Source organism: Mytilus californianus, unplaced genomic scaffold (assembly GCF_021869535.1).
Source record: "Mytilus californianus isolate M0D057914Y unplaced genomic scaffold, xbMytCali1.0.p SCAF_6, whole genome shotgun sequence".
Taxonomy (NCBI): domain Eukaryota; kingdom Metazoa; phylum Mollusca; class Bivalvia; order Mytilida; family Mytilidae; genus Mytilus; species Mytilus californianus.
The window spans coordinates 252,704-280,330 of record NW_026262712.1 but is presented as its reverse complement, the minus strand read 5'-3'; the positions used below and the strand labels follow the sequence as shown (position 1 = coordinate 280,330).

The window sequence follows — 27,627 nt, the reverse complement described above, 5'->3', positions numbered from 1 at the left end:
AATAAAATGAACAATCATGAGGTCAAAGAAGGACGGGTACATGGCTCAACAAGAAGGACGGCTACATGGCTAAACAAGAAGGACGGATAACATGGCTAAACAAAAAGGACGGCTACATGGCTAAACAAGAAGGACGGGAAACATGGCTAAACAAGAAGGACGGCTACATAGCTAAACAAGAAGGACGGGAAACATGACTAAACAAGAAGGACGGCTACATGGCTAATCAAGAAGGACGGGAAACATGGCTAAACAATAAGGACGGGAAACATGGCTAAACAAGAAGGACGGGAAACATGGCTAAACAAGAAAGACGGGTTCATGGCTAAACAAGAAGGACGGGAAACATGGTAAAACAAGAAGGACGGCTACATGGCTAAACAAGAAGGACGGGAAACATGGCTAAACAAGAATGACGGGAAACATGGCTAAACAATAAGGACGGGAAACATGGCTAAACAAGAAGGACGGGAAACATGGCTGAACAAGAAAGACGGCTTCATGGCTAAACAAGAAGGACGAGAAACATGGCGAAACAAGAAGGCCGGCTACATGGCTAAACAAGAAGGACAGGAAACATGGCCAAACAAGAAGAACGGCTACATGGCTAATCAAGAAGGACGGGAAATATGGCCAAACAAGAAGGACGTATACCATGCCTAAACAAGAAGGACGGCTACATGCCTAAACAAGAAGGACGAGAAACATGGCCAAACAAGAAGGACGAATACCATGGATAAACAAGAAGGACGGATAACATGGCTAAACAAGAAGATGGATAACATGGCTAAACAAGAAGGACGGAACCCATGGATAAACAAGAAGGACGGGTTACATGGCTAAACAAAAAAGACGGGTAACATGGCTAAACAAGAAGGACGGGTAACATGGCTAAACAAGAAGGACGGAACCCATAGCTAAACAAAAAGTACGGCTACATGTCTAAACAAGAAAGACGGGAAACATGGTTAAACAAGAAGGACGGCTACATGGCCAAACAAGAAGGACGGGAAACATGGCTAAACAAGAAGGACGGGTAACATGGCCAAACAAGAAGGACAAATACCATGGCTAAACAAGAAGGACGAGAAACATGGCTAAACAAGAAAGACGGGTAACATGGCTAAACAAGAAGGACGAGATACATGGATAAACAAGAAAGACGGGTAATATGGCTAAACAAGAAGGACGGGTAACATGGCTAAACAAGAAGGACGGGTAACATGGCCAAACAAGAAGGATGAAACCCATGGCTAAACAAAAAAGACGGCTACGTGTCTAAACAAGAAGGACGGGAAACATGGCTAAACAAGAAGGACGGGTAACATGGCCAAAAATGAAGGACGGGTAACATGGCCGAACAAGAAGGATGGAACCCATGGCTAAACAAGAAGGACGGGTAACATGTCCACAAAAGAAGGTTCCATGGAACCCATGACTAAACAAGAAGGACGGATACCATGGCCAAAAAAGAAGGACGGAAAACATGGTTAAACAAGAAGGACGGATACTATGGCTAAACAAAAAGGACGGATACCATGGCTAAACAAGAAGGACTGATAACATCGCTATTATAGAAGGACGAAGACCATGGCTAAACAAGAAGGACGGGTAACATGGCTAAACAAGAAGGACGGGTAACATGACTTAACAAGAAGGACGGATACCATGGCTAAACAAGAAGGACGGATACCATGGCTAAACAAGAAGGACGGGTAACATACATGGCTAAACAAGAAGGACGGATGACATGGCTAAACAAGAAGGACGGATAACATGGCTAAATAAGAAGGACGGGTAACATGACTAAACAAGAAGGACGGGTAACATGACTAAACAAGAAGGACGGGTGACATGACTAAACAAGAAGGACGGGTGACACGGCTAAACAAAAAGGACGGATAACATGACTAAACAAGAAGGACGGATAACATGGCTAAACAAGAAGGACGGGTAACATGGCCAAACAAGAAGGACGGATACCATTGCTAAACAAGAAAGACGGGTAACATGGACAAACGAGAAGGACGGGTAACACGGCTAAACAAGAAGGACGGGTAACATGGCTAAACAAGAAGGACGGATACCATTGCTAAACAAGAAAGACGGGTAACATGGACAAACGAGAAAGACGGGTAACATGGCCGAACGAGAAGGACGGGTAACATGGCTAAACAAGAAGGACGGGTAACATGGCTAAACAAGAAGGACGGATTACATGGCCAAACGAGAAGGACGGGTAACATGGCTAAACAAGATGGACGAGTTACATGGCCAAACAAGGAGGACGGATACAAGGGCTCACAAGAAGGAAGGGTGCAATGTTAAAAAAAGAAGGACGGATAACATGTTAAAAGAAGAAGGACTGACACCATGGCAAAAAAAATGACCCATCAAACTAATGAATGTTTTGTACATTTAAATATTCCAAACTCCATAAGTTTATTAGATTTAGGAAAAAACAATTAACAATGACTGGCTACTGTTTAAATCAATATACTGAATACAAATATTGCATCTTAGAATTTATTATAATATTATTGTATTATATGTTATTGTGGGTGTTTCAAATGTGTAACGTTATTTGAAATATAGTATACGCTATATATACAGACTATTACATTTCATGATTTATATTTTTTTTAAACTTTTTATACATTCTTTAAATACCTTTTTTTGCTCACATTGAGAACATATATATATATATATAACAAATGATAAAGATAAAATACAATTACAGGTGTGGAAATACTGTGGCAAAAAGACCATCACCTCTACATAATTTTGTTAATATTTATTTTACCTAAGATATTGTCAGTACATACAAACTGTCATGAGTTATTGCCGTAAACATGTCTTTTACTTACAATAGAATAGCTAGCTGTCTAAATGATGCATGTATTAAATCCAAGTATTGTTTGTTAGGCAACTTTTCATTGGTGTTTCTGATGACGTCAGAAACAATATTGTAATTTTTACAATATGGATGTCAGTGTATTCTTGGAAGTTTATCTTTTTGAAAAAAGTGCTGCTCGATTTATTTGTAATAGAAAGTAATAGACTAATGGAAAATATTTAATTTATTTGATATATATCGCAGGTGATGTTTCAAAATATATTTTAAAGTGATGACTAAGTGGATTACCTTGTCTAACCACTTCACTAAATAGACAACACAATGTTCATCTTTATAGACAAAGCTATTTCTCTACTATTATTACTGTTAGTTCTTTGTGTGTTGAATGTAAATGGTCGAGAATTCAGAATCGCTTGGATGGCACCAAAAAATACATATCATGGATTAAACGCCTCGTCCAGTGTCGGCGCTTTAAAACTGGCTTTACAAGCGTTATCTGTTGGTGACCTTCTAGTAAACCACACAGTCAGGTATGTGTTGATTCTTGAACTTAAGCTAATCACACAGACACGTGTGTATTAAATCTTAAGATTTAGCCAATAACTGATTTAAGACAACAATATGATAATGATAATGACAATAAATTATCTTAATAATAAAAATAAAAATCATAGGTACTGCTAATATTTTATTGTAAGAAGTACAACATTTCAGCGACGGTAATTTGTTATTTTACCTATTTTTTAAATTTGATATTGTGAAATATATTTATACATCAATCATCAAATTCAAATTAAAATGTTTATTGTCATATAAACTTCAAACAATTAGTTTGTGACAAATACAAAATAAGTATATAATATAACTGAAATTCACACATATATACACAATTATTTAAAACATTAAATAGTCCAGAGTATCCTGTCCTCAGTTCTAATGAATCATCATATGAGGTACTCCTTCATTGGATGAATATTCGTTTTACAGTTTACAGTTTACACTTAATCAACATTTATCTGTATAATATCATTATTTTCATTATGATAATGATTATTAATATTATGAATCATAATGAAACTAGTGATTCTTATTATTATTCTTATTATTGTTATTATTTTTTTTATAATAATATTGATAATTATTATATTATGTTCAAACTATTTCCTTTTACATTCTACGAATTAACATTTTAGAAAATCCTCTCAACGTCTTAAAACATGTAAAAAACAAGGGTCATTTACATTATTGTTTTATTTCTTTTTTTCATGCAATATATAATATAAAAAAAAATTATCCCTTAAGTCCTAAATAAACACGACAATTAAAAAGGCGAATAATACATCTGATTTATTTAGATATTAATGTTCATGTCACGTAAACATTTAGTGATGACATATGACCCTTCATTGTACTTGATAGCTTGTCGTTAGGACTTTATCAACTTTACTGCAATCCTGGCTATTAATCATTTGTTTAAACTTCGCCTCTCTTTTAAGATGTAGAAATGATTCAGTATGTAATTAAATAAATTAACAGGTACATGACATAATTGAAAGGAATAATATTTTCATCTTATAAATTCATGCATACAATATATAATCTAGGAAGTATCAACGCTATATTGTTTATGTTTTTTAAAAGTTGAATATTGCCTTGAATAAGCTTTGGGTTACTGTGATTGCTCTTAGATCGGTAGTTTTGTGGTATTTTTTCTATTGTTGTTTTTGATTTTTTATACTACATGGTAATCTGATAAACCAAGACTTTTTCAATTTATTTTACAGTTGGTTCTAGCGTTGTGTTGTTACATCACTGCCCCATCCTCCCATGTTAGTCGGGGCGCTTTGAACGCTCGCAAACATGTTAAACCCCGCTATATTTGTATATTCCAAACCAGGAGTCTGTAAATCAGTAATTGTCGTTGGCTGCTGTTTGTCTATTCCAAACCAGGAGTCTGTAAATCAGTAATTGTCGTTGGCTGCTGTTTGTCTATTCCAAACCAGGAGTCTGTAAATCAGTAATTGTCGTTGCCTGCTGTTTGTCTATCCCAAACCAGGAGTCTGTAAATCAGTAATTGTCGTTGGCTGCTGTTTGTCTATCCCAAACCAGGAGTCTGTAAATCAGTAATTGTCGTTGGCTGCTGTTTGTCTATCCCCAACCAGGAGTCTGTAAATCAGTAATTGTCGTTGGCTGCTGTTTGTCTATCCCAAACCAGGAGTCTGTAAATCAATAATTGTCTTTGGCTGCTGTTTGTCTTTTCCAAACCAGGAGTCTTTAAATCAGTAATTGTCGTTGGCTGTTATTTGTCTATCCCAAACCAGGAGTCTGTAAATCAGTAACTGTCGTTGGCTGCTATTTGTCTATCCCAAACCAGGAGTCTGTAAATCAGTAATTGTCGTTGGCTGCTGTTTGTCTATCCCAAACCAGGAGTCTGTAAATCAGTAATTGTCGTTGGCTGCTGTTTGTCTATTCCAAACCAGGAGTCTGTAAATCAGTAATTGTCGTTGGCTGCTGTGCGTCTATTCCAAACCAGAAGTCTGTAAATCAGTAATTGTCGTTGGCTGCTGTTTGTCTATTCCAAACCAGGAGTCTGTAAATCAGTAATTGTCGTTGGCTGCTGTTTGTCTTTTCCAAACCAGGAGTCTGTAAATCAGTAATTGTCGTTGGCTGCTGTTTGTCTATTCCAAACCAGGAGTCTGTAAATCAGTAATTGTCGTTGCCTGCTGTTTGTCTATCCCCAACCAGGAGTCTGTAAATCAGTAATTGTCGTTGGCTGCTGTTTGTCTATCCCAAACCAGGAGTCTGTAAATCAATAATTGTCTTTGGCTGCTGTTTGTCTTTTCCAAACCAGGAGTCTTTAAATCAGTAATTGTCGTTGGCTGTTATTTGTCTATCCCAAACCAGGAGTCTGTAAATCAGTAACTGTCGTTGGCTGCTATTTGTCTATCCCAAACCAGGAGTCTGTAAATCAGTAATTGTCGTTGGCTGCTGTTTGTCTATTCCAAACCAGGAGTCTGTAAATCAGTAATTGTCGTTGGCTGCTGTTTGTCTTTTCCAAACCAGGAGTCTGTAAATCAGTAATTGTCGTTGGCTGCTGTTTGTCTATTCCAAACCAGGAGTCTGTAAATCAGTAATTGTCGTTGCCTGCTGTTTGTCTATCCCCAACCAGGAGTCTGTAAATCAGTAATTGTCGTTGGCTGCTGTTTGTCTATCCCAAACCAGGAGTCTGTAAATCAATAATTGTCTTTGGCTGCTGTTTGTCTTTTCCAAACCAGGAGTCTTTAAATCAGTAATTGTCGTTGGCTGTTATTTGTCTATCCCAAACCAGGAGTCTGTAAATCAGTAACTGTCGTTGGCTGCTATTTGTCTATCCCAAACCAGGAGTCTGTAAATCAGTAATTGTCGTTGGCTGCTGTTTGTCTATTCCAAACCAGGAGTCTGTAAATCAGTAATTGTCGTTGCCTGCTGTTTGTCTATCCCAAACCAGGAGTCTGTAAATCAGTAATTGTCGTTGGCTGCTGTTTGTCTATCCCAAACCAGGAGTCTGTAAATCAGTAATTGTCGTTGGCTGCTGTTTGTCTATCCCCAACCAGGAGTCTGTAAATCAGTAATTGTCGTTGGCTGCTGTTTGTCTATCCCAAACCAGGAGTCTGTAAATCAATAATTGTCTTTGGCTGCTGTTTGTCTTTTCCAAACCAGGAGTCTTTAAATCAGTAATTGTCGTTGGCTGTTATTTGTCTATCCCAAACCAGGAGTCTGTAAATCAGTAACTGTCGTTGGCTGCTATTTGTCTATCCCAAACCAGGAGTCTGTAAATCAGTAATTGTCGTTGGCTGCTGTTTGTCTATTCCAAACCAGGAGTCTGTAAATCAGTAATTGTCGTTGGCTGCTGTTTGTCTATTCCAAACCAGGAGTCTGTAAATCAGTAATTGTCGTTGCCTGCTGTTTGTCTATCCCAAACCAGGAGTCTGTAAATCAGTAATTGTCGTTGGCTGCTGTTTGTCTATCCCCAACCAGGAGTCTGTAAATCAGTAATTGTCGTTGGCTGCTGTTTGTCTATCCCAAACCAGGAGTCTGTAAATCAATAATTGTCGTTGGCTGCTGTTTGTCTATCCCCAACCAGGAGTCTGTAAATCAGTAATTGTCGTTGGCTGCTGTTTGTCTATCCCAAACCAGGAGTCTGTAAATCAATAATTGTCGTTGGCTGCTGTTTGTCGTTTCCAAACCAGGAGTCTTTAAATCAGTAATTGTCGTTGGCTGTTATTTGTCTATCCCAAACCAGGAGTCTGTAAATCAGTAACTGTCGTTGGCTGCTATTTGTCTATCCCAAACCAGGAGTCTGTAAATCAGTAATTGTCGTTGGCTGCTGTTTGTCTATCCCAAACCAGGAGTCTGTAAATCAGTAATTGTCGTTGGCTGCTGTTTGTCTATTCCAAACCAGGAGTCTGTAAAACAGTAATTGTCGTTGGCTGCTGTGCGTCTATTCCAAACCAGAAGTCTGTAAATCAGTAATTGTCGTTGGCTGCTGTTTGTCTATTCCAAACCAGGAGTCTGTAAATCAGTAATTGTCGTTGGCTGCTGTTTGTCTATTCCAAACCAGGAGTCTGTAAATCAATAATTGTCTTTGGCTGCTGTTTGTCTTTTCCAAACCAGGAGTCTTTAAATCAGTAATTGTCGTTGGCTGTTATTTGTCTATCCCAAACCAGGAGTCTGTAAATCAGTAACTGTCGTTGGCTGCTATTTGTCTATCCCAAACCAGGAGTCTGTAAATCAGTAATTGTCGTTGGCTGCTGTTTGTCTATTCCAAACCAGGAGTCTGTAAATCAGTAATTGTCGTTGGCTGCTGTTTGTCTATTCCAAACCAGGAGTCTGTAAATCAGTAATTGTCGTTGCCTGCTGTTTGTCTATCCCAAACCAGGAGTCTGTAAATCAGTAATTGTCGTTGGCTGCTGTTTGTCTATCCCAAACCAGGAGTCTGTAAATCAGTAATTGTCGTTGGCTGCTGTTTGTCTATCCCCAACCAGGAGTCTGTAAATCAGTAATTGTCGTTGGCTGCTGTTTGTCTATCCCAAACCAGGAGTCTGTAAATCAATAATTGTCGTTGGCTGCTGTTTGTCGTTTCCAAACCAGGAGTCTTTAAATCAGTAATTGTCGTTGGCTGTTATTTGTCTATCCCAAACCAGGAGTCTGTAAATCAGTAACTGTCGTTGGCTGCTATTTGTCTATCCCAAACCAGGAGTCTGTAAATCAGTAATTGTCGTTGGCTGCTGTTTGTCTATCCCAAACCAGGAGTCTGTAAATCAGTAATTGTCGTTGGCTGCTGTTTGTCTATTCCAAACCAGGAGTCTGTAAAACAGTAATTGTCGTTGGCTGCTGTGCGTCTATTCCAAACCAGAAGTCTGTAAATCAGTAATTGTCGTTGGCTGCTGTTTGTCTATTCCAAACCAGGAGTCTGTAAATCAGTAATTGTCGTTGGCTGCTGTTTGTCTATTCCAAACCAGGAGTCTGTAAATCAGTAATTGTCGTTGGCTGCTGTTTGTCTATTCCAAACCAGAAGTCTGAAAATCAGTAATTGTCGTTGGCTGCTGTTTGTCTATTCCAAACCAGGAGTCTGTAAATCAGTAATTGTCGTTGGCTGCTGTATTTTGATTTTAGTTTAATTAATAATAAGTAGATAAATCAGGCCGTTGTTTTTTTTCCAATTGTTTCACATTTTGTCATGCCGGTGCCTTTGTAACCTAAATATACGGTATGGGTTTTACTCATTGTTGTAGACCTATAGTTGTTTACATTATCATCCTTTGTTTTCTGACGGATATTTGTCTCAATGGCAAGTTTATACCACATCTTATAGCATTAGCATCAACTATATATATGTAGATTTCCTCCTAGATACATTTGGTAATACATTACACAATTTAAAAGATTTATGTGGTAACCGTCAATTAGACAGCGACATTAAATGTACAGAAATATTTATTTATATACGATATTTTCTAGAATAGATTGGCTTCTTAAACTTGTTTCTGCTTTTCATTTTTGTTTAACGCAAGAAACTGTATATTTAAGTGATAAAAAGTTTGAATTTCTTACCTGGTGAAAAGAGGACTGCATGTGTATCTACATGATAGTCATTCAAAAAGTAATCAAGTTACACATGAAAAAAGAACATGTGGTATGATTGCCAAGAGACAACTCTCAACTAGAGACCAACTAATGTGGATGTCACGGTATACAAATAAGAAGATGTGGTATGCTTGCCAATGAGATAACTCTCCACCAGAGACCAAATGATGTCGATGTCACTGTATAAAAATAAGATGCGGTATGATTGCCAATGAGACAACTCTCCACCAGAAACCAATGAGATGTGGTATGATTGCCAATAAGACAACTCTCCAACAGAGACCAAATTATGTCGATGTCAAGGTTTAAAATAAGAAGATGTGGTATGATTGCCAATGAGACAACTCTCCACTAGAGACCACATAAATTAAAAAAACAACTATAGGTCATCATACGGCCTTCAACGATGAACAAAACCCATACCACATAGTCAGCTATAAAAGTCCCCGAAATAACAAATGTAAAACAAGTCAAAAGAGAAAAGTGACGGTCTGATTTATGTACAAAACAATGAACGAAAAACAAATATGATATACAGCATCAAACGACATACAAATGTAGCTTATTTCGAATGTAAATCTAACCTAAATATAGAATAAAATATTTGTCACTGGACGTTAAGCAAACCGTGCCAAAAACCAATAAACCCTTTAAGTGTTATAGTACATAATAAATTCTTAAAAAATCAGTAAGCAAAACAGAAAGAAATGTTTCGAATATGAAAATTATTTATCTTTATTAACTTATATAATATGATATATATAGAAAAAGTAATATGTGTTATATGTTTTGACGACACTATAGTTATTGCTTTAGGCATTTTAACTATTAATAAATCAATTTGTTGTAAGTTCATGCATGAGGAGTATGTGACATGATTGTAATGAATTGTTATTTGGAAAACAACAGAACAAATCAAATCATTTATTTTTCTTCTACATTAAAATAAACAGTAGTTACATCTCCGTTTAAATCATTTAAAAATTTGATTACGGAAAAATAAAATATTCTAATAAATTTTATGTTGTAGACGCAAAAAATCGAACATAATTGTAAAATTGACAATTCTTATTTTAATTTAAGAAACTCATTACAACTAATACGATTTATGTATACTACAGTAACAAATTTAGATAAATAATTTTACGTTAAAAGGAAAATTTCTGAGGAAAGGAAAAAGTAAAAGTTTAAAGAATATTACAATTCCATAAAAGTTTACTTGTTTAAACAACACAAAGAAATTAACAAATTTTGCTCGGAATGAATGAATAACCGTGTTATAAAAATAAGGAGATGTAGTATGATTGCCAATGAGACAACTTTCCACCAAAGTTCAAATATAGTGGATGTAAGCAATTATAGGCAACCGCACGACCTTCAACAATGAGAAAAACCCTTACCGTTAGTTGTCAGTAAAAGGCCCTGACATGAAAAATATGAATCAGTTCAATTGAGAAAACTAAAGGCCTAGTTTATTACAAAACAATTTATAAAAAAACAAATTTGACATGGACCAACGACAACAACTGAACTACAGGCTCCTGACTTGGAACAAGCACATATATAATGTGGCGGGGTTAAACATGTTTGAAGGAGCCAACCCTCCACTAATCTGGGACAGTGGTGTAATAGAACAACATAGGAACAAACTATAAAAATCAGTTGAAAAGGACTTAACTCACCAGATGGATTAAGAATAGAAAAACATCTAACAAAAACACAGACCGGACGTGGAAAAGGTATTCATACATCCTTCACAACAAATAAGACACAAAGCACAGATCAGAGAGTACTCGCAGTTACTGACAGCTTGTTCAAAGCCAATATTTATTTTATACTACGATAAAATACCTACACCTAATAAACAAATCTTGTACATAAGACTAAAATTACATTATTTCATTGAAAACTTAAGAAAATTGTTGCCAAGTGGTACTAGTAATCACAGTGAAAAATTTGACATCTATTTTATAAACAAATCAACTTAATTAATGCAGGAATTTATGAAATGCAGGATATCATGCATACTCGGTAATAATACAGGATATATCATGCATACTAGGTAATAATGAGATGGTGTATGATTGTGAATGAAACAACTATCCACCAGAAAATAAGGAGATGTGATGTGATTGTAAATGAAGCTACTGTCTAAAAACCATATGAAAAAGATGTCACCGTACGGCCTTCCACAATGAGCAAAACAAAAGCTGTAAAAGAGAAGGTTGTTTAACGCTTGATTTCAACTAGCAAAAAAATCATGGTTTTCGTTTACATATATATATATAGATTTGAACCTTGTTTTCAATTTAGACTTGTTTATATATATATATATATGTCTTATCATCGGGTTTGTTAGTTTTCTATGTTGTTTCGTGTTTTGTGTACTATTGTTTATCTTTTTCTTTATTAGCCATGTCGTTGTCAGTTTATTTTCGACTTGTGAGTTTGAATGTCTCTTTGGTATCTTTCGTCTCTCTTTCATCTATATACGCTGGATAAAACCCTTCATCATACCTCAAGTTTTTCAATTCCCGGCAATATTTTAGGCGTTAATCTATAATTTCTTTGGTTTAATTAGTCCACAAAAAAAATGTCCTGATTTTGATTTTCTAGATTTAAACCCAATTTCTTTCATATTTCTTCTAAGCTTCGACCTAATCTAATCTAATCTAAATTTGTGTTAATGACGACTACCCTGTAGGGTATTGCGCCAGATTATCTTATAATGTAAAAATCATTAAATTTAATTTTCATGTTTACAAATACTTAGTGTAAAAAAGAAATTGCTTGTAGTTGTTTGTGAGTTTTTTCGTTCCCCCCCCCCCCTTAATCCATTGAGTCGTACCGATTAATTGGTTAATAGAAGTATCAGAGTATCACTTTTAGTATATTTAATGATTTATGAAGAGTTAATTATCTGAGATAAAAATAGTGGAAAATAGTAAATATGTTAAAAGCTTGAAATTGAGTTCGACCTACTGATAATCACACCCATATAAGGCTACTCTTTCAGTTACAGGATGTTCGGTTAGAGTTAAATTTTCGTCAAACAGTATGATAGCAACAGTATAGATTATATCTATGTTGGATTGGGATAATTCTTTTCCTTCATTGAAAAATGATCGAAAATTTTACAATATTTCGAAGTAGAAGTCTGACTTCGAGTGTCTTCAGATGGACGTTTTCTACATTTCCTTCTCCACATATACTGCAGTGTCCATGGTGGTGTCTGGAATTGTGGCCAGTAGCTACACAAACTGAACAAATCAAATACAAACAAAGATCTATACTCCAACTGGTGTACATTTCTGATAGACGCCATCGCAGTTTTATACTGGTTCTGTCGATTTGTTTACTTATTTATATGAATATTATTTTTATTTCCGTTGCTTTCTGTCAATTGGTGTAAACACAAGTCTAGGTATAGCTTTTGGATCTTTCAATTGGGTATTTAAGGCAATAGAAAGTTTGGGCTTTAAAAGCAAAATCTTTTCTTAAAACACTGCAAAAAATTTCATTCTGATTGGTATAGTGGTATTGTCATAAAGTGCGTTAAAATGAACCGTGGTATAGCAAACATCGAATTCCCTCACAAAATGTTATCACACACTATAGTCTGAATGCAGGTACATATTGAATCTTTATATATCTGTCTTAATTTGTTAAAGATCAATTATAGAGGTGTTATTCAATAAATTAACGGAGTTGATACATTGCATACCGTACATTTTTCATCCTTCAAGGTTTATAGATCATTATATTTGTAGCATTCCTGAAAAGGTTATTAAGTCTTATTTATTTAGGACTATTACAATGATCACTAACTTACTCATGAAGCATGTTGTAGAGACTATTACAATGATCGCTCACTTACTCATGAAGCATTTTGTAGAGACTATGACAATGATCACTCACTTACTCATGAAGCGTGTTGTAGAGACTATTACAATGATCACTCACTTACTCATGAAGCATGTTGTAGAGACTATTACAATTGTCACTCACTTACTCATGAAGCATGTTGTAGAGACTATTACAATTGTCACTCACTTACTCATGAAGCATGTTGTAGAGACTATTACAATTGTCACTCACTTACTCATGAAGCGTGTTGTAGAGACTATTACAATGATCACTCACTTACTCATGAAGCGTGTTGTAGAGACTATTACAATGATCACTCACTTACTCATGAAGCGTGTTGTAGAGACTATTACAATGATCGCTCACTTACTCATGAAGCTTGTTGTAGAGACTATTACAATGATCACTCACTTACTCATGAAGCTATTGTAGAGACTAAAATTATGTAAGTAGAAGAATTAGATTTTTATTTTGATTTGTCAAATACATTTTTTTTTCAGTAAGACAAATTAAAAAAGTAAAATATTGAGTAAGTGGAAGTGCAAGCCTATTTGGTTTGCTTAAAAACTTAAATGACTAATGCAATGCTCACCAAGTGCTAGCAAGAAAATGTTGTATGATTGCAATAAGATAACTATCCACCAGGGACCAAAGGACGTAGATGTAAGCAAGCAACGAATTGTCACCATACGGCCTTCAAACACATACATTGTACCGCATAGTAAGCAATAAAAGGACCCAACATGACAAAATATTTAGACCACTTTAGTCTCGAATGTTTAAACGTAAGGGTTATATTGTGTGATCCTTCGGTGCTGATTGGCTAGTTGTTGAATGGTGTGATCCTTCAGTGCTAGGTGTTACATGGTGTGACCCTTCAGTGCTAGGTGTTATGTGGTGTGATCCTTCGGTGCTAGGTGTCATATGGTGTGATCCTTCAGTGCTAGGTGTTATGTGGTGTGATCCTTCGGTGCTAGGTGTTATATGGTGTGATCCTTCAGTGCTAGGTGTTATGCGGTGTGATCCTTCGGTGTTAGGTGTTATATGGTGTGATCCTTCAGTGCTGTTTGTTTTGTGGTGTGATCCTTCGGTGCTAATTGGGTAATTGTTGAATGGTGTGATCCTTCAGTGCTAGGCGTTATGTGGTGTGATCTTCAGTGCTAGGTGCTACATGTATGTGGTGTGATCCTCCGTCGCTAGGTGTTATGTGGCGTGATCATTCGGTGCTAGGTGTTATATGGTGTGATCAGTCAGCTCTATGTGTTATATGGTGTGATCCTACAGTTATAGGTGTTATGTGGTGTGATCCGTCAGCTCTAGGTGTTATGTGGTGTGATCCTTTAGTTCTAGGTGTTAAATGGTGGGATCCGTCAGCTCTAGGTGTTATGTTGTGTGATCCTTTAGTTCTAGGTGTTAAATGATGGGATCCGTCAGCTCTAGGTGTTATATGGTGTGACCCTTCAGTTCATCGTGTTATCCCATATAACTGCATTGTTCTGGACCTTGTTAAGGTCACAACGCATCGCATCAGATATGACCAAAAGAAAAAACACAAAAAGACGAACAGCATAAAAATAAGGATATCTAGTATGTTTACCATTGAAACAACTATCCATTAAAGACCAAAGGACAAACATGTAAATAGTAACAAGTCACCGTTCGACCTTCAATAATGCGCAAAACTCTCTTTATTAATTAACTATAAAAGTCACCGGGTTAACAACATTTACAACAATTCAAACAAAATAAACTGAAAAGAGGTATGACAGACAGCTGCTCCAAAGGAAAAGGATGATTATTAACTCCATATCCTGTCTAACAGCTGCTCCCAAGGACAAGGATAATTATTAACTTCATATCTTGTTTAACAGCTGCTCCCAAGGACAAGGATAATTATTAACTTCATATCTTGTTTAACAGCTGCTCCCAAGGACAAGGATGATTATTAACTCCATATCCTGTCTAACAGCTGCTCCCAAGGACAAGGATAATTATTAACTCCATATCCTATCTAACAGCTGCTCCCAAGGACAAGGATAATTATTTACTCTCCATATCTTGTCTAACAGCTGCTCCCAAGGACAAGGATAATTATTAACTCCATATCCTGTTTAGATAATAACTATGCGTATAATTAAGTATGATAGAGTAATATAACCATGACAAATTACCCTTCAAAATTATTCAAACCAATCTTAATGTAAAACATCTAAACATGTCATGTACAGATCATACAAAAGCTCCTATAGTTTCAGATAAAAGAAATGCTTTACGGCTTTGGTTGTGTTTCGTCCCATGAATGTATCAGATTATGATTATTCGTCAACACATGGTGTTGTTACTGCTTTTAGTTCTTCTTAATAAAATTGCCATGCAAATATACGTTCAGCGAGGCAAGAGGTTAAAACTTCATAAATAATATCACATTGATGTACCAGAGAACTTTTCCTACAACTCCCTTACATATTACTAATTTGTGTGATGAATGTCAAGATCACGATTCTTCCGACGTTTGTTTCATCATTTTACACTTGATTAACCAGACATGGTCTGCGGTTTAGTGGATTCTGCTTGATAACAGACGCATTGTTGTTTTTCAATTTACATTTTATATATTTATAGAGTACGTACATTTTATATATTTATATATTTATAGAGTACGTACGTTTTTTAAATATAAAGTACTGAAAGTTTAACATTTCTTCTATATTATATCTAACGACTTAGTTCCCCAAGATCATAGCTTTAAAGTTTCCTAATTTCAAAGCTTTAAAGTTCGCCAAGGTCAATCATAAAAATAAAAAAAGGAGAGACAGCACAGTTACGACTAAGTGGACGAAAAACGGCTTCGATAAAAAATCATAAGTCATCTTGACTTTTTATTTTTTAAGGCTGATGTCTCATTGACATATACAATGCATTTTCTTTTATTTGAAATAACTGTACGAGTATACATATAAATAAATGGAATTTAAAATTTCAATATTTCAAAAAGACAGCAACCCAACGACACACACAAACAAATTTCATCTTAAAGTCGATTTACAGATACTCATACAAATGCAACTAAATCCTTGATATAATATTAAAGATGTACTTAGTTGAAATTACAAAAATCTAGAATTTAAAATTGATACTATAAGTCAGAAGAGCATTAGTTAAGCTAAAAATATTGATAGGTCATGGAGCTCCTTTTCGAGATATTTAATTTTTAAAAAATGGCGGGAAAAGGCAGACTCGGGCTTTTACCCTTCTATTTGCATTATTTTGGTCTCAAATTGAAAGAAAAGAATCCAAAATCTGCTTAAATTTTGGTAAATGACCTTTTACGAGTTATTTAAGTCTTATTTGAAAAGAAAAATGGGTGTTATGGGGCAAAATATTTTGCCCTGTATTGTAGGAAAAAACAAAGGAGTCCTAAACCTCACCTAAGTACATCCTTAAATAAAGGTGTATATACTGTTAAAGGTTACATAACAGGGATAACAGGAATCGCCCAAAATACCACAACAACAACCAACGCTCGATACCACCGAAAAACTTCACAAACAACAACGAACATTTGCGGATCTTGGTGGGGTTTACAGACAAGAGATAATGGGCAAAAAAAGTTAGAGATTAATGGGATGCTAAAATATAAAGAATAGAGAATGATTGTCAAAAAGAGAATATTTGGAAAAATCAATACCGAAAAGAAAATAAATCCAGATCTTCACATATAGTTCAGATAGCCTGATTTGGTAAAGGACCAAACTTTGGTGAAATTAAAACAGTTTTTTTTGTCAAACTCTTAATCGTTGGGAGTCTTAGAAATTGTCAATAAAGTAAATAGAAACTATCAAATATCTTTAATTAACACATTTAGATTTAATCACCATATAAAAATGATGGGATTCCTGACTTGGGACAGTAGCATGAACATGTGGTGGTTTTGGACAGGAACGTAAACATGTGTCGGTTTTTACGGCCTAATTTATAACAAAACAATTTACAAATATGTTTCTGAGCGCTGAACACTCCCCCTAACCTGGTACAGTTGTTTAACAGCACAACATAAGAACAAACTATAAAATCAGTTGAAAAATAGTTTAGTAATAGTAGATTATAAAAAATCATCCTCGAAAAAGTTAAAAGAACAATGTACTGGAACATTCATACTTTTAATGTATAATGGTACATTTTTATTGTACGAAATGATTTATACGAATCGTATAATGTTGTCCTTGAACTTTCAATGCCTTACTTTCATTATATACATTAATTCACGACAAAACAAATAAATGTGTTATATCTTTGTGCAATATATTAATTGAAACAGCTGATGAGATTACTCCCCGTACAGAAACAGCTGATGAGATTACTCCCCGCACAACAATCATTCAAATTCTTCTAAGGTTGAAAACAGTAATGTTGTTTGATTAAAGAACAGTTTTGAATTACACCTTTAAAAACACAAATAACATAGTTTCATAGGTAGCAAATGTCATAACTTCCACATGTATTGGGAGCAAAATCATTTCTTAAGGAATTAGATATCAGATGCATTGAGATAACTGTCATTTGAAGAGAAAAAACATGTAAACATGTTAAAAAGGTAAAGATAACGTGTTATCATGTTAAAAAGGTAAAGAGAACGTGTTAACATGTTGCATAATTCCTAAACATGTGAAGAGAAACATGTTAACAGGTTACATAATTCCTCGAAAGGTAAAGAGAAACAGGTTAAGTTAACACGTTCAATACTTCCTGAAAAGGTAAAGAGGAACTTGTTAGCTCGTTACATGACTCCTGGAATGGTTAAGAGGAACGCGGTAGCAGGTTACATGATTCCTGGAATGGTAAAGAGGAACGCGATAACAGGGTTCATGATTCCTGGAATGGTAAAGAGGAACGCGATAACAGGGTTCATGATTCATAAAAAGTAAATATACTGTTGTCAGGTCATTAAAGATTGCATATTTTGGCGTTAATATTGATTCACTTATAGGGTCTTTGCATCGGCACTAAACACATTTATTTAAAAACCAGTTGTTGGCATGACACGGGTTATGTTCTTCTCATATATGTTATGATGGTATGATACTAAACCCCTAACGGGAAGGATTGTGCCTGAAATTCATATGATGAAGACATAATCTTTCAATCAGTTTAATTGAAGTCTGGAGCTGGCATGTCAGTTAACTGCTAGTAGTCTGTTGTTATTTATGTATTATTGTCATTTTGTTTATTTTCTTTGGTTACATCTTCTGACATCAGACTCGGACTTCTCTTGAACTGAATTTTAATGTGCGTATTGTTATGCGTTTACTTTTCTACGTTGGCTAAAGGTATAGGGGGAGGGTTGAGATCTCATAAACATGTTTAACCCCGCCGCATTTTTGCGCCTGTCCCAAGTCAGGAGCCTCTAGCCTTTGTTAGTCTTGTATTATTTTTAATTTTAGTTTCTTGTGTACAATTTGGAGTTTAGTATGGCGTTCATTATCACTGAACTAGTATATATATTTGTTTAGGGGCCAGCTGAAGGACGCCTCCGGGTGCGGGAATTTCTCGCTGCATTGAAGACCTGTTGGTGGCCTTCTGCTGTTGTCTGTTCTGTGGTCGGGTTGTTGTCTCTTTGACACATTCCCCATTTCCATTCTCAATTTTATGAAGGTTTAAACATGTTACACAGTCCTTAGACAGGTTGAAAGAAACATATTAAGGGGTTACATGATTATTGGGGAGGTAAAAAGGAACATGTTAACAGGTTACATGATTATTGGGTAGGTAAAAAGGAACATGTTAACAAGTTTCATGCTTTGACATTTGTTTATTGTTTTAGGGTAAAGTGGTTCGACTCTGACTGCAATCAAAAGTCTGCCTTAGCAGCTACTGTGAGTGCCAAATCAAACTTTGAGCCGGACTTATTTCTGGGACCACCTTGCTCATCTGGTAAATATATTTATCTATATTTTCTAATAATTTGATATATCAGGTTAAAGATTGTTGGTTGATCACATAACCATTTTTAAAAAAAATGTATTAGTTGAAAATGAGGTTAAAACAATTTTTGCTTTGTTATTTGTTTGTGTAAAAAGGGGGGGATTCTTTTGCACTGACTTCTCTTCCGAATTAAATGTTTTCAAACTTAAGCAAATTCTTATTACATCTGAGCATGCCCCTTGTAAATTTTTATCATATTTAATTATACAACTTTAAGATAAATTTGCAAAGTTCGATCAGAACCATGTTATACTATATTTCATATAATATTAGACGATTCCTCTATATTGACCTCAAACAGATTGCCGTGCCGAAAATAGCTTCATTTTACAAAATCTTTTCTAACATGTGATACATTATTCAGCACCAAACACATTTTATTTCTAATGGTTTGTTCTTTTCCTATGTTATGCTCACACATTTCATATTTTATGGTTTATGGCTTTTTGAATTTTTATCTCCGAATGTGAGTGATGAAGGTTAGTTTCGTAGATACCTGACGTTTTGCTTATAAAATCTTGAATATCAAAATATGTTATTAACCTGTAATATATAATGACGGAGAAAACACAAAAGTTGAAGCAATAATGAAATTCAATGTACAATATTTTTTTATTTGTCATACAAGTCTTCAATAAAATGAAAAATACGTATTTTCTTTGAATCTGACATTAAATTTTATTTATCAACGTAAATTGTTTACAGACCATATTTCAAATTGAGGAACAAAAAGTTGATGTATACAGACACTTGAGCTGTGGTTATATGCTCCTATATTTGGTATATTGTTTTGATAGAAACAGACATTTGTGCTGTGGTTATGTGCTCCTATATTTGGTATATTGTTTTGATGTAAACAGACACTTGTGCTGTGGTTATGTGCTCCTATATTTGGTAAATTGTTTTGATGTATACAGACACTTGTGCTGCGGTTATATGCTCCTATATTCGGTATATTGTTTTGATGTATACAGACACTTGTGCTGCGGTTATATGCTCCTATATTTGGTATATTGTTTTGGTGTATACAGACACGTGTGCTGTGGTTATATGCTCCTATATTTGGTATATTGTTTTGATGTATACAGACACTTGTGCTGCAGTTATATGCTCCTATATTTGGTATATTGTTTTGATGTATACAGACACTTGTGCTGCGGTTATATGCTCCTATATTTGGTATATTGTTTTGGTGTATACAGACACTTGTGCTGTGGTTATATGCTCCTATATTTGGTATATTGTTTTAATGTATACAGACACGTGTGCTGAGGTTATATGCTCCTATATTTGGTATATTGTTTTGATGTATACAGACACTTGTGTTGCGGTTATGTGCTCCTATATTTGGTATATTGTTTTGATGTATACAGACACTTGTGCTGTGGTTATATGCTCCTATATTTGGTATATTGTTTTGATGTATACAGATACTTGTGCTGTGGTTATATGCTACTATATTTGGTATATTGTTTTGATGTTTACAGACACTTGTACTGTGGTTATATGCTACTATATTTGGTATATTGTTTAGATGTATACAGACACGTGTGCTGTGGTTATATACTCCTATATTTGGTATATTGTTTTAATATATACAGACACTTGTGCTGAGGTTATATGCTCCTATATTTGGTATATTGTTTTGATAGAAACAGACACTTGTGCTGTGGTTATATACTCCTGTATTTGGTATATTGTTTTGATAGAAACAGACACTTGTGCTGTGGTTATATGCTCCTGTATTTGGTATATTGTTTTGATGTATACAGACACTTGTGCTGTGGTTATATACTCCTATATTTGGTATATTGTTTTAATATATACAGACACTTGTGCTGAGGTTATATGCTCCTATATTTGGTATATTGTTTTGATGTATACAGACACTTGTGCTGTGGTTATATACTCCTATATTTGGTATATTGTTGTGATGTATACAGACACTTGTGCTGTGGGTATATGCTCCTATATTTGGTATATTGTTTTGATATATACAGACACTTGTGCTGCGGTTATATGCTCCTATATTTGGTATATTGTTTTGATGTATACAGACACTTGAGCTGTGGTTATATGCTCTAATATTTGGTATATTGTTTTGATGTATATGCTCCTATATTTGGTATATTGTTTTGATGTATATAGACACTTGTGCTGTGGTTATATACTCCTATATTTGGCATATTGTTTTGATGTATACATACACTTGTGCTGTGGTTATATGCTCCTATATTTGGTATATTGTTTTGATGTATACAGACACTTGTGCTGTGGTTATATGCTACTATATTTGGTATATTGTTTTGATGAATACAGACACTTGTGCTGTGGTTATATGCTCCTGTATTTTGTATATTGTTTTGATAACACTGAGTGTGACGTTACAACAGTGACTTTATCTAAAAGCTTTTACGTAATACTGACACTTTGAAAAATTATGTTCAAGTACATCAACTTTTCTTTAAAGCCAGAGGGAAATGCAATGTCAAAAACACATGTTTTTAGACTGAAAAATTGTTAAAAAGTCAAAGGTGGTTGTTTATAATGTCTGATATGGGGCTGTACGTAGAAAATTATAATCATTTGGCTGACTTTATGTTATTTGATAAAGAAAATAAAGAATTTTCACTCATTTCATGCGCAGTCAAACTGTAAATTTTCTTCTATTTTCATGTTATAAAATAATCAATCAGCACTTAAGATAAGACATGCTAATTCAGCATATATATGTACACTGGCGAACAAATATGTACTCTTTACGCGCGGTAAGAAAATAGTTAAACGGCAATGTGCCCAACTCATTCCATTCTTTCTAGGGTTAAGGTTGAACGGTAATGTGCCCTAATAATTCGTTTCTTTCTAGAGTTTAGGCTGAACAGTAATGTGCCCTAATCATTCTTTTCTTTCTAGAGTTTAGGTTGAACGGTAATGTGCCCTAATCATTCTATTCTTTCTAGGGTTTAGGTTGAAAGGCAATGTACCTTAATCATTCTTTTCGGTCTAGGGTTTAGGCTGAACGGCAATGTGCCCTAATCATTCTTTTCTTACTAGGGTTTAGGTTGACAGGCAATGTACCCTAATCATTCTTTTCTTTCTAGGGTTTAGGTTGAAAGGCAATGTACCCTAATCATTCATTCTTTTCTTTCTAGGGCTTAGGTTGAACGGCAATGTGCCCTAATCATTCTTTTCTTTCTAGAGTTTAGGTTGAACGGCAATGTGCCCTAATCATTCTTTTCTTTCTAGGGCTTAGGTTGAACGGCAATGTGCCCTAATCATTCTTTTCTTTCTAGAGTTCAGGTTGAACGGCAATGTGCCCTAATCATTCTTTTCTTTCTAGAGTTTAGGTTGAACGGCAATGTACCCTAATCATTCTTTTCTTTCTAGAGTTTAGGTTGAACGGCAATGTGCCCTAATCATTCTATCCTTCTTAGAGTTTAGGTTGAAAGGCAATGTGCCCTAATCATTCTTTTCTTTCTAGAGTTTAGGTCGAACGGCAATGTACCCTAATCATTCTATCCTTTCTAGAGTTAAGGTTGAACGGCAATGTACCCTAATCATTCTTATCTTTCTAGGGTTAAGGTTGAACGGCAATGTACCCTAATCATTCTTTTCTTTCTAGGGTTAAGGTTGAACGGTACGGAAGCCCATTTAGGACCTCCCAAAAATATATATTTGAATTCGAAATCACGAATTTAAATCGTTATCACGAATTGATGAATTCGTTATAACAGATTAAATTCGTGATAACTAAGTTCTGGAATTAGTTATAACAGTTTTTATAATTTGTTATTACGAATTAAATTCGTCATCACATTTTTTTCCAATTCAGGATAACGGATTAAAATCGTAATAACGATTTTTTTAATCGTGATAACAAATTGTTTAAATCGTTATAACGGATTTAAATTGTTATCACGAATTCGTAGAAATAGTAATCACTTTTTTTGTAATTCGTGATAACGGATAAAAATCGTAATAATGATTTTCATAAATATTTATAACGGATTAAATTAGATTTCACGAATTCGTATAAATAGTTCTCACGAATTTAATTATACAATTTATTATAACGATTTTTTAAACCGTAATTACGAATGACAAAAATCAGTGATAACAAGTTTAATCACTAATCAATGATTACCAAAAACTTATGATAACAAATTACACACATTCGTGAAAACGAATTAAATAGGTGATACCGAATTATACAATTTGTTATAACGATTTTAATCCGTTATTACGAATTACAAAAAAATGTGATAACGAATTTAATCCGTTTTTACGACTTACAAAAACTGTTATAACTAATTCCATAATTTCGTGATAACGAATTAATCTGTGTTTTGTGTACTGTTGTTTGTCTTTTCTTTTGTCTTTTCGTTTTTCGTTTTTACAATGACATTGTCAGTTTGTTTTTTTCGACTTATAAGTTTGAATATTTCTTTGGTATCTTTCGCCTCTATTTTAGCATAATTCATTAATACAGTCCTATTTCATACCTTGTAAGCTATGAGAGATTAAGCTATAAGTTCTTTAAGATAATCATATTTCATACCTTGTTAGATTTGAGAGATTTAGCATAGTTCTTTACTATAATCATACTGTATATTTTGTTAGCTATTAGAGATTTAGAATTGTTCTTTATCATAATCATATTGTATACTTTATAAGGTATGAAAGATTTAGCATAGTTCTTTAATATAATCATATTCTGTACTTTGTTAGGTATGAGATATTTAGCATAGTTCTTTAGTATAATCATTTTGTACACTTTTTAAGCTATTAGAAGTTAAGCACAGCTCATTAATCAAGACAATTCACTTTTATAAGTTATGATATATTTTATACTTTGTTAGCTATGGAAGATTTAGCATAATTCTTTAAGATAATCATGTTCTTTAAGATATCATATTTTATACTTTTTAAGCTATTAGAAGTAAAGCACAGGTCATTAATCCAGACAATTCTCTTTTTTAAGCTATGAGAGGAGTAGCACAATTAGCTTCTTACTGGAGAAGACCTGTATTTGGTTGGGTGTCCAACGATATCGAATTCCGTAACAGAACAATATATTCCACATTAATCCGATTGCTCGGACCTTTAAACAAACTTCGTAAGTATTTTAAGTATCTCATTTGGTGTCTCTAGAGTCTTGAACGTGTCTTTGTTCTAGTTAACTTTGGACCTCCCAACTTGTGATTATAGAAATTGTTTGAATTGTTGATGCAACTTTTTTTGATACTACACAGAATGTTTCTGCAGTTCTACATAATATTTGTACGGACTTCATACAATGAACTTGTTAACGTTACTGACCTCATACAATAAACAGGTTTAAGTTACTGACTTCATACAGTAAACAGGTTTAGGTTACTGACCTCATACATACAACAGGTTTAAGTTACTGACTTCATACACACAACAGGTTTAAGTTACTGACTTCATACAATAAACAGGTTTAAGTTACTGACTTCATACATACAACAGGTTTAAGTTACTGACTTCATACAATAAACAGGTTTAAGTTACTGACTTCATACAGTAAACAGGTTTAAGTTACTGACTTCATACAATAAACGGGTTTAAGTTACTGACTTCATACAGTAAACAGGTTTAAGTTTCTGACTTCATACATACAACAGGTTTAAGTTACTGACTTCATACATACAACAGGTTTAAGTTACTGACTTCATACAATAAACAGGTTTTAGTTACTGACTTCATACAATAAACAGGTTTAAGTTACTGACTTCATACATACAACAGGTTTAAGTTACTGACTTCATACATACAACAGGTTTAAGTTACTGACTTCATACAGTAAACAGGTTTAGGTTACTGACTTCATACATACAACAGGTTTAGGTTACTGACTTCATACAATAAACAGGTTTAAGTTACTGACTTCATACAGTAAACAGGTTTAAGTTACTGACTTCATACAATAAACAGGTTTAAGTTACTGACTTCATACACACAACAGGTTTAAGTTACTGACTTCATACAATAAACAGGTTTAAGTTACTGCAATATAGAGGAAGTTTTTTTTCATTCAAATTGAAATTATTGGAAAGAAGAAGTTTTATAATTGGATATCTCAATACATAGTACTTAGACCACGGACTGCATTACCACAGTGGTGATGATTGGATATCTAAGATATAGTACTTAGACTATGGACTGCATTAACATAGTGTTGATAATTGGATATCTCAATACATAGTACTTATACCACAGACCACATTAGAGTACTCAGACCACGGACTGCATTAGGATATTTAGACCACGGACTGCAGTAGGATATTTAGACCACGGACTGCATTAGGATATTTAGACCACGGACTGCATTAGCATAGACGTGATAAGATTTTGCTAATATATTTAAATTGTTATATATATAAAGAGTTGCATTTCTTGACCATACAAAAAACATCATCTTGATTTGTTTTCAGAGAAATGAGTCGGCGAAACAAAAACGTAAAACTAAAATACAGATCAATAAAAAGTCTTATAGTTACTCCATTAACGGATTTATTGTTGTTGTTGTTTTTTTTTTTTTAAATCTCATGAACTTATCATGCAAAAAGAAATCAATTTCATTTTCTATATTAAACACTAAAACATGGGATATTACATTTAATGTTTCATGAAAATTACATGAATATTAAATGGTTGATATGTTGATTTTTTTTTGGTGTTTAATGCCACTTTCAGCATTTTTGGCTACTTCGTGGCGGTCATTTTTCCGGAGAGAAACACCGGTCTTCGACAGGAAAACTGACAATTCTAAACAATAAATATTAGAGTGCACCTTCTACGTGTGCATGTATATTAAACATCGCCGCGATATAGCCTTGTTGTGCTAATGCGGCGTAAAGCAACCAACAATCAATCAATCAATATATTAAACATTTATTCTTTATACTTTCAGCCAATGTGATGCGTTATGTTTCAAAGATGTTTAAATGGAAAAGATTTTCTATGATCCACGACGAGGCTGCACCGTATGTTGCTGTAGCAGCTGCCATTGCAGAAAATAAAGATACGACCATAAAAAGTACACATGAAGTTAGCGTACGGATGGATGATACTCATATCGAAAGTATATTCCAGCAAGTTCGTAAATACTCAAGAAGTAAGTCTCTCTTCATTGATATCCGAAATATATTTGAATAACTTGAAGCTATGAGGTCTTGGTTATCAGGCACTCATTTTGAATAAGTTAAGACTTGATATCAAATACCCAATCCGAATAAGGTTAGACCTGAAATTAGATACTTTTGAATAAGTCGAGACTGACTTCAGACACCCTTTCTAAGTAAGGTTAGATTTGGTTTTCAGACACTCCTTCAAAATTAATCAAGGCTTGATATCGAACACTCATTCTAAACATTTTGATATTTGATATCAGATGCCGTAGATCAGAAAATTTTGGCGGGTCTTGTTTTCCATCCACTAAATCGAGTCTCAATTACCTGTTTCCCTCTTTAAGTGGTTAGTTTTCCCACCGAAGGTGTTGGTTTTCTCTGGGTTGATTTGCTTCCTTGAAACCAATACAAACGGTTGGGTCTCTCTGGTTCTCTGGCTTCCTCAACCAATACAAACTGTTGGTTTTCTCCTGCTTCTCTGCCTTCCTCAACCAGGGTTCTCTGTCTTCCTCAACCAATATAAACTGTTGTTTCTCTTCGGGTTCTCTGGCTTCATCAACAAATATAAACTGTTAGTTTTCTCCGGGTTCCCTGGCTTCCTTAACCAATACAAGTTGTTGGTTTTCTTCGGGTTCTCTGGCTTCATCAACCAATATAAACTATTGTTTCTCTTCGGGTTCTCTGGCTTCATCAATCAATATAAACTGTTGTTTCTCTTCGGGTTCTCTGGATTCATCAACCAATATAAACTATTGTTTCTCGCCTGCTTCTCTGGTTTCATCAACCAATATAAACTGTTGTTTCTCTACGGCTTCTCTGGCTTCACCAACCAATATAAACTGTTTTTTCTCTTCGGGTTCTCTGGCTTCATAAACCAATATAAACTGTTAGTATTCTCCGCGTTCCCTTGCTTCCTTAACCAATACAAGATGTTGGTTTTCTCCGGGTTCTCAACCAATCCAAGCTGTGTGTTCTCTCCATGTTCTCTAGCTTCGTTAACCAATACATACTATAAGTTCTCTCCGGGTTTTCTTGCTTCCTCAACCAATACAAGCTGTTGGTTCTCTCCTGGTTCTCAAGCTTCCTCAAACAATACGAATTGTTGGTTTTCTCCGGTTCCATGGCTTTCTCACCAATAATAATCGTTGGTTTCTCCTTGTTCCCAGGCTTCGTCAAGCAATACACACTGTTTGGATCTCTCCAGGTTTTATGGCTTTGTCGACCTGCACAAAATGTTGGGTAGTCTATGTATTGTGGACTTGGGCACAGGTATTTTGCCCCCTGGGTTAATCTTCCGTTTGTAAGAGCGTTAACAATATCAACTTTCTTCTCTCTACAGAAGTATAATGTAATGAAACTCATGATTAGAGTGCTATTTTTTTTTTAGATTTTTGTAAAAATTCCATAAAGGTTTGACAAATTGGCAGGATCTGCTTACCCTTCTAGAGCACCTGAGATCACCCCCAGTGTTTGGTGGAGTTCGTGTTGCTCAGTCTTTAGTTTTCTATGTTGTTTCTTGTGTACTATTGTTTGTATGTTTGTCTTTTTCTTTTTTAGCTATGGCTATTTATTTATTTTCGACTTATGAGTTTGAATGTCCCTTTGGTATCCTTCGCCTCTCCTTGGTTTGAGCTGTGATTGTTT

At 34.8% G+C, this 27,627-nt stretch overlaps 1 protein-coding gene across 1 annotated transcript in view; it reads left to right on the top strand.

Moving 5' to 3' along the window:
• The first annotated feature begins 3,026 nt into the window (after window positions 1-3,026).
• Window positions 3,027-27,627, top strand: part of LOC127705116 (atrial natriuretic peptide receptor 1-like) — a 60,696-nt gene continuing 36,095 nt past the window's right edge. The window contains exons 1-4 of the mRNA XM_052209374.1: window positions 3,027-3,387; window positions 18,672-18,781; window positions 23,814-23,948; window positions 25,767-25,970. Of these exons, the coding sequence (XP_052065334.1) occupies window positions 3,179-3,387; window positions 18,672-18,781; window positions 23,814-23,948; window positions 25,767-25,970 (658 nt within the window). The 5' untranslated portion in view covers window positions 3,027-3,178. The remainder of the gene's footprint in view (window positions 3,388-18,671; window positions 18,782-23,813; window positions 23,949-25,766; window positions 25,971-27,627) is intronic.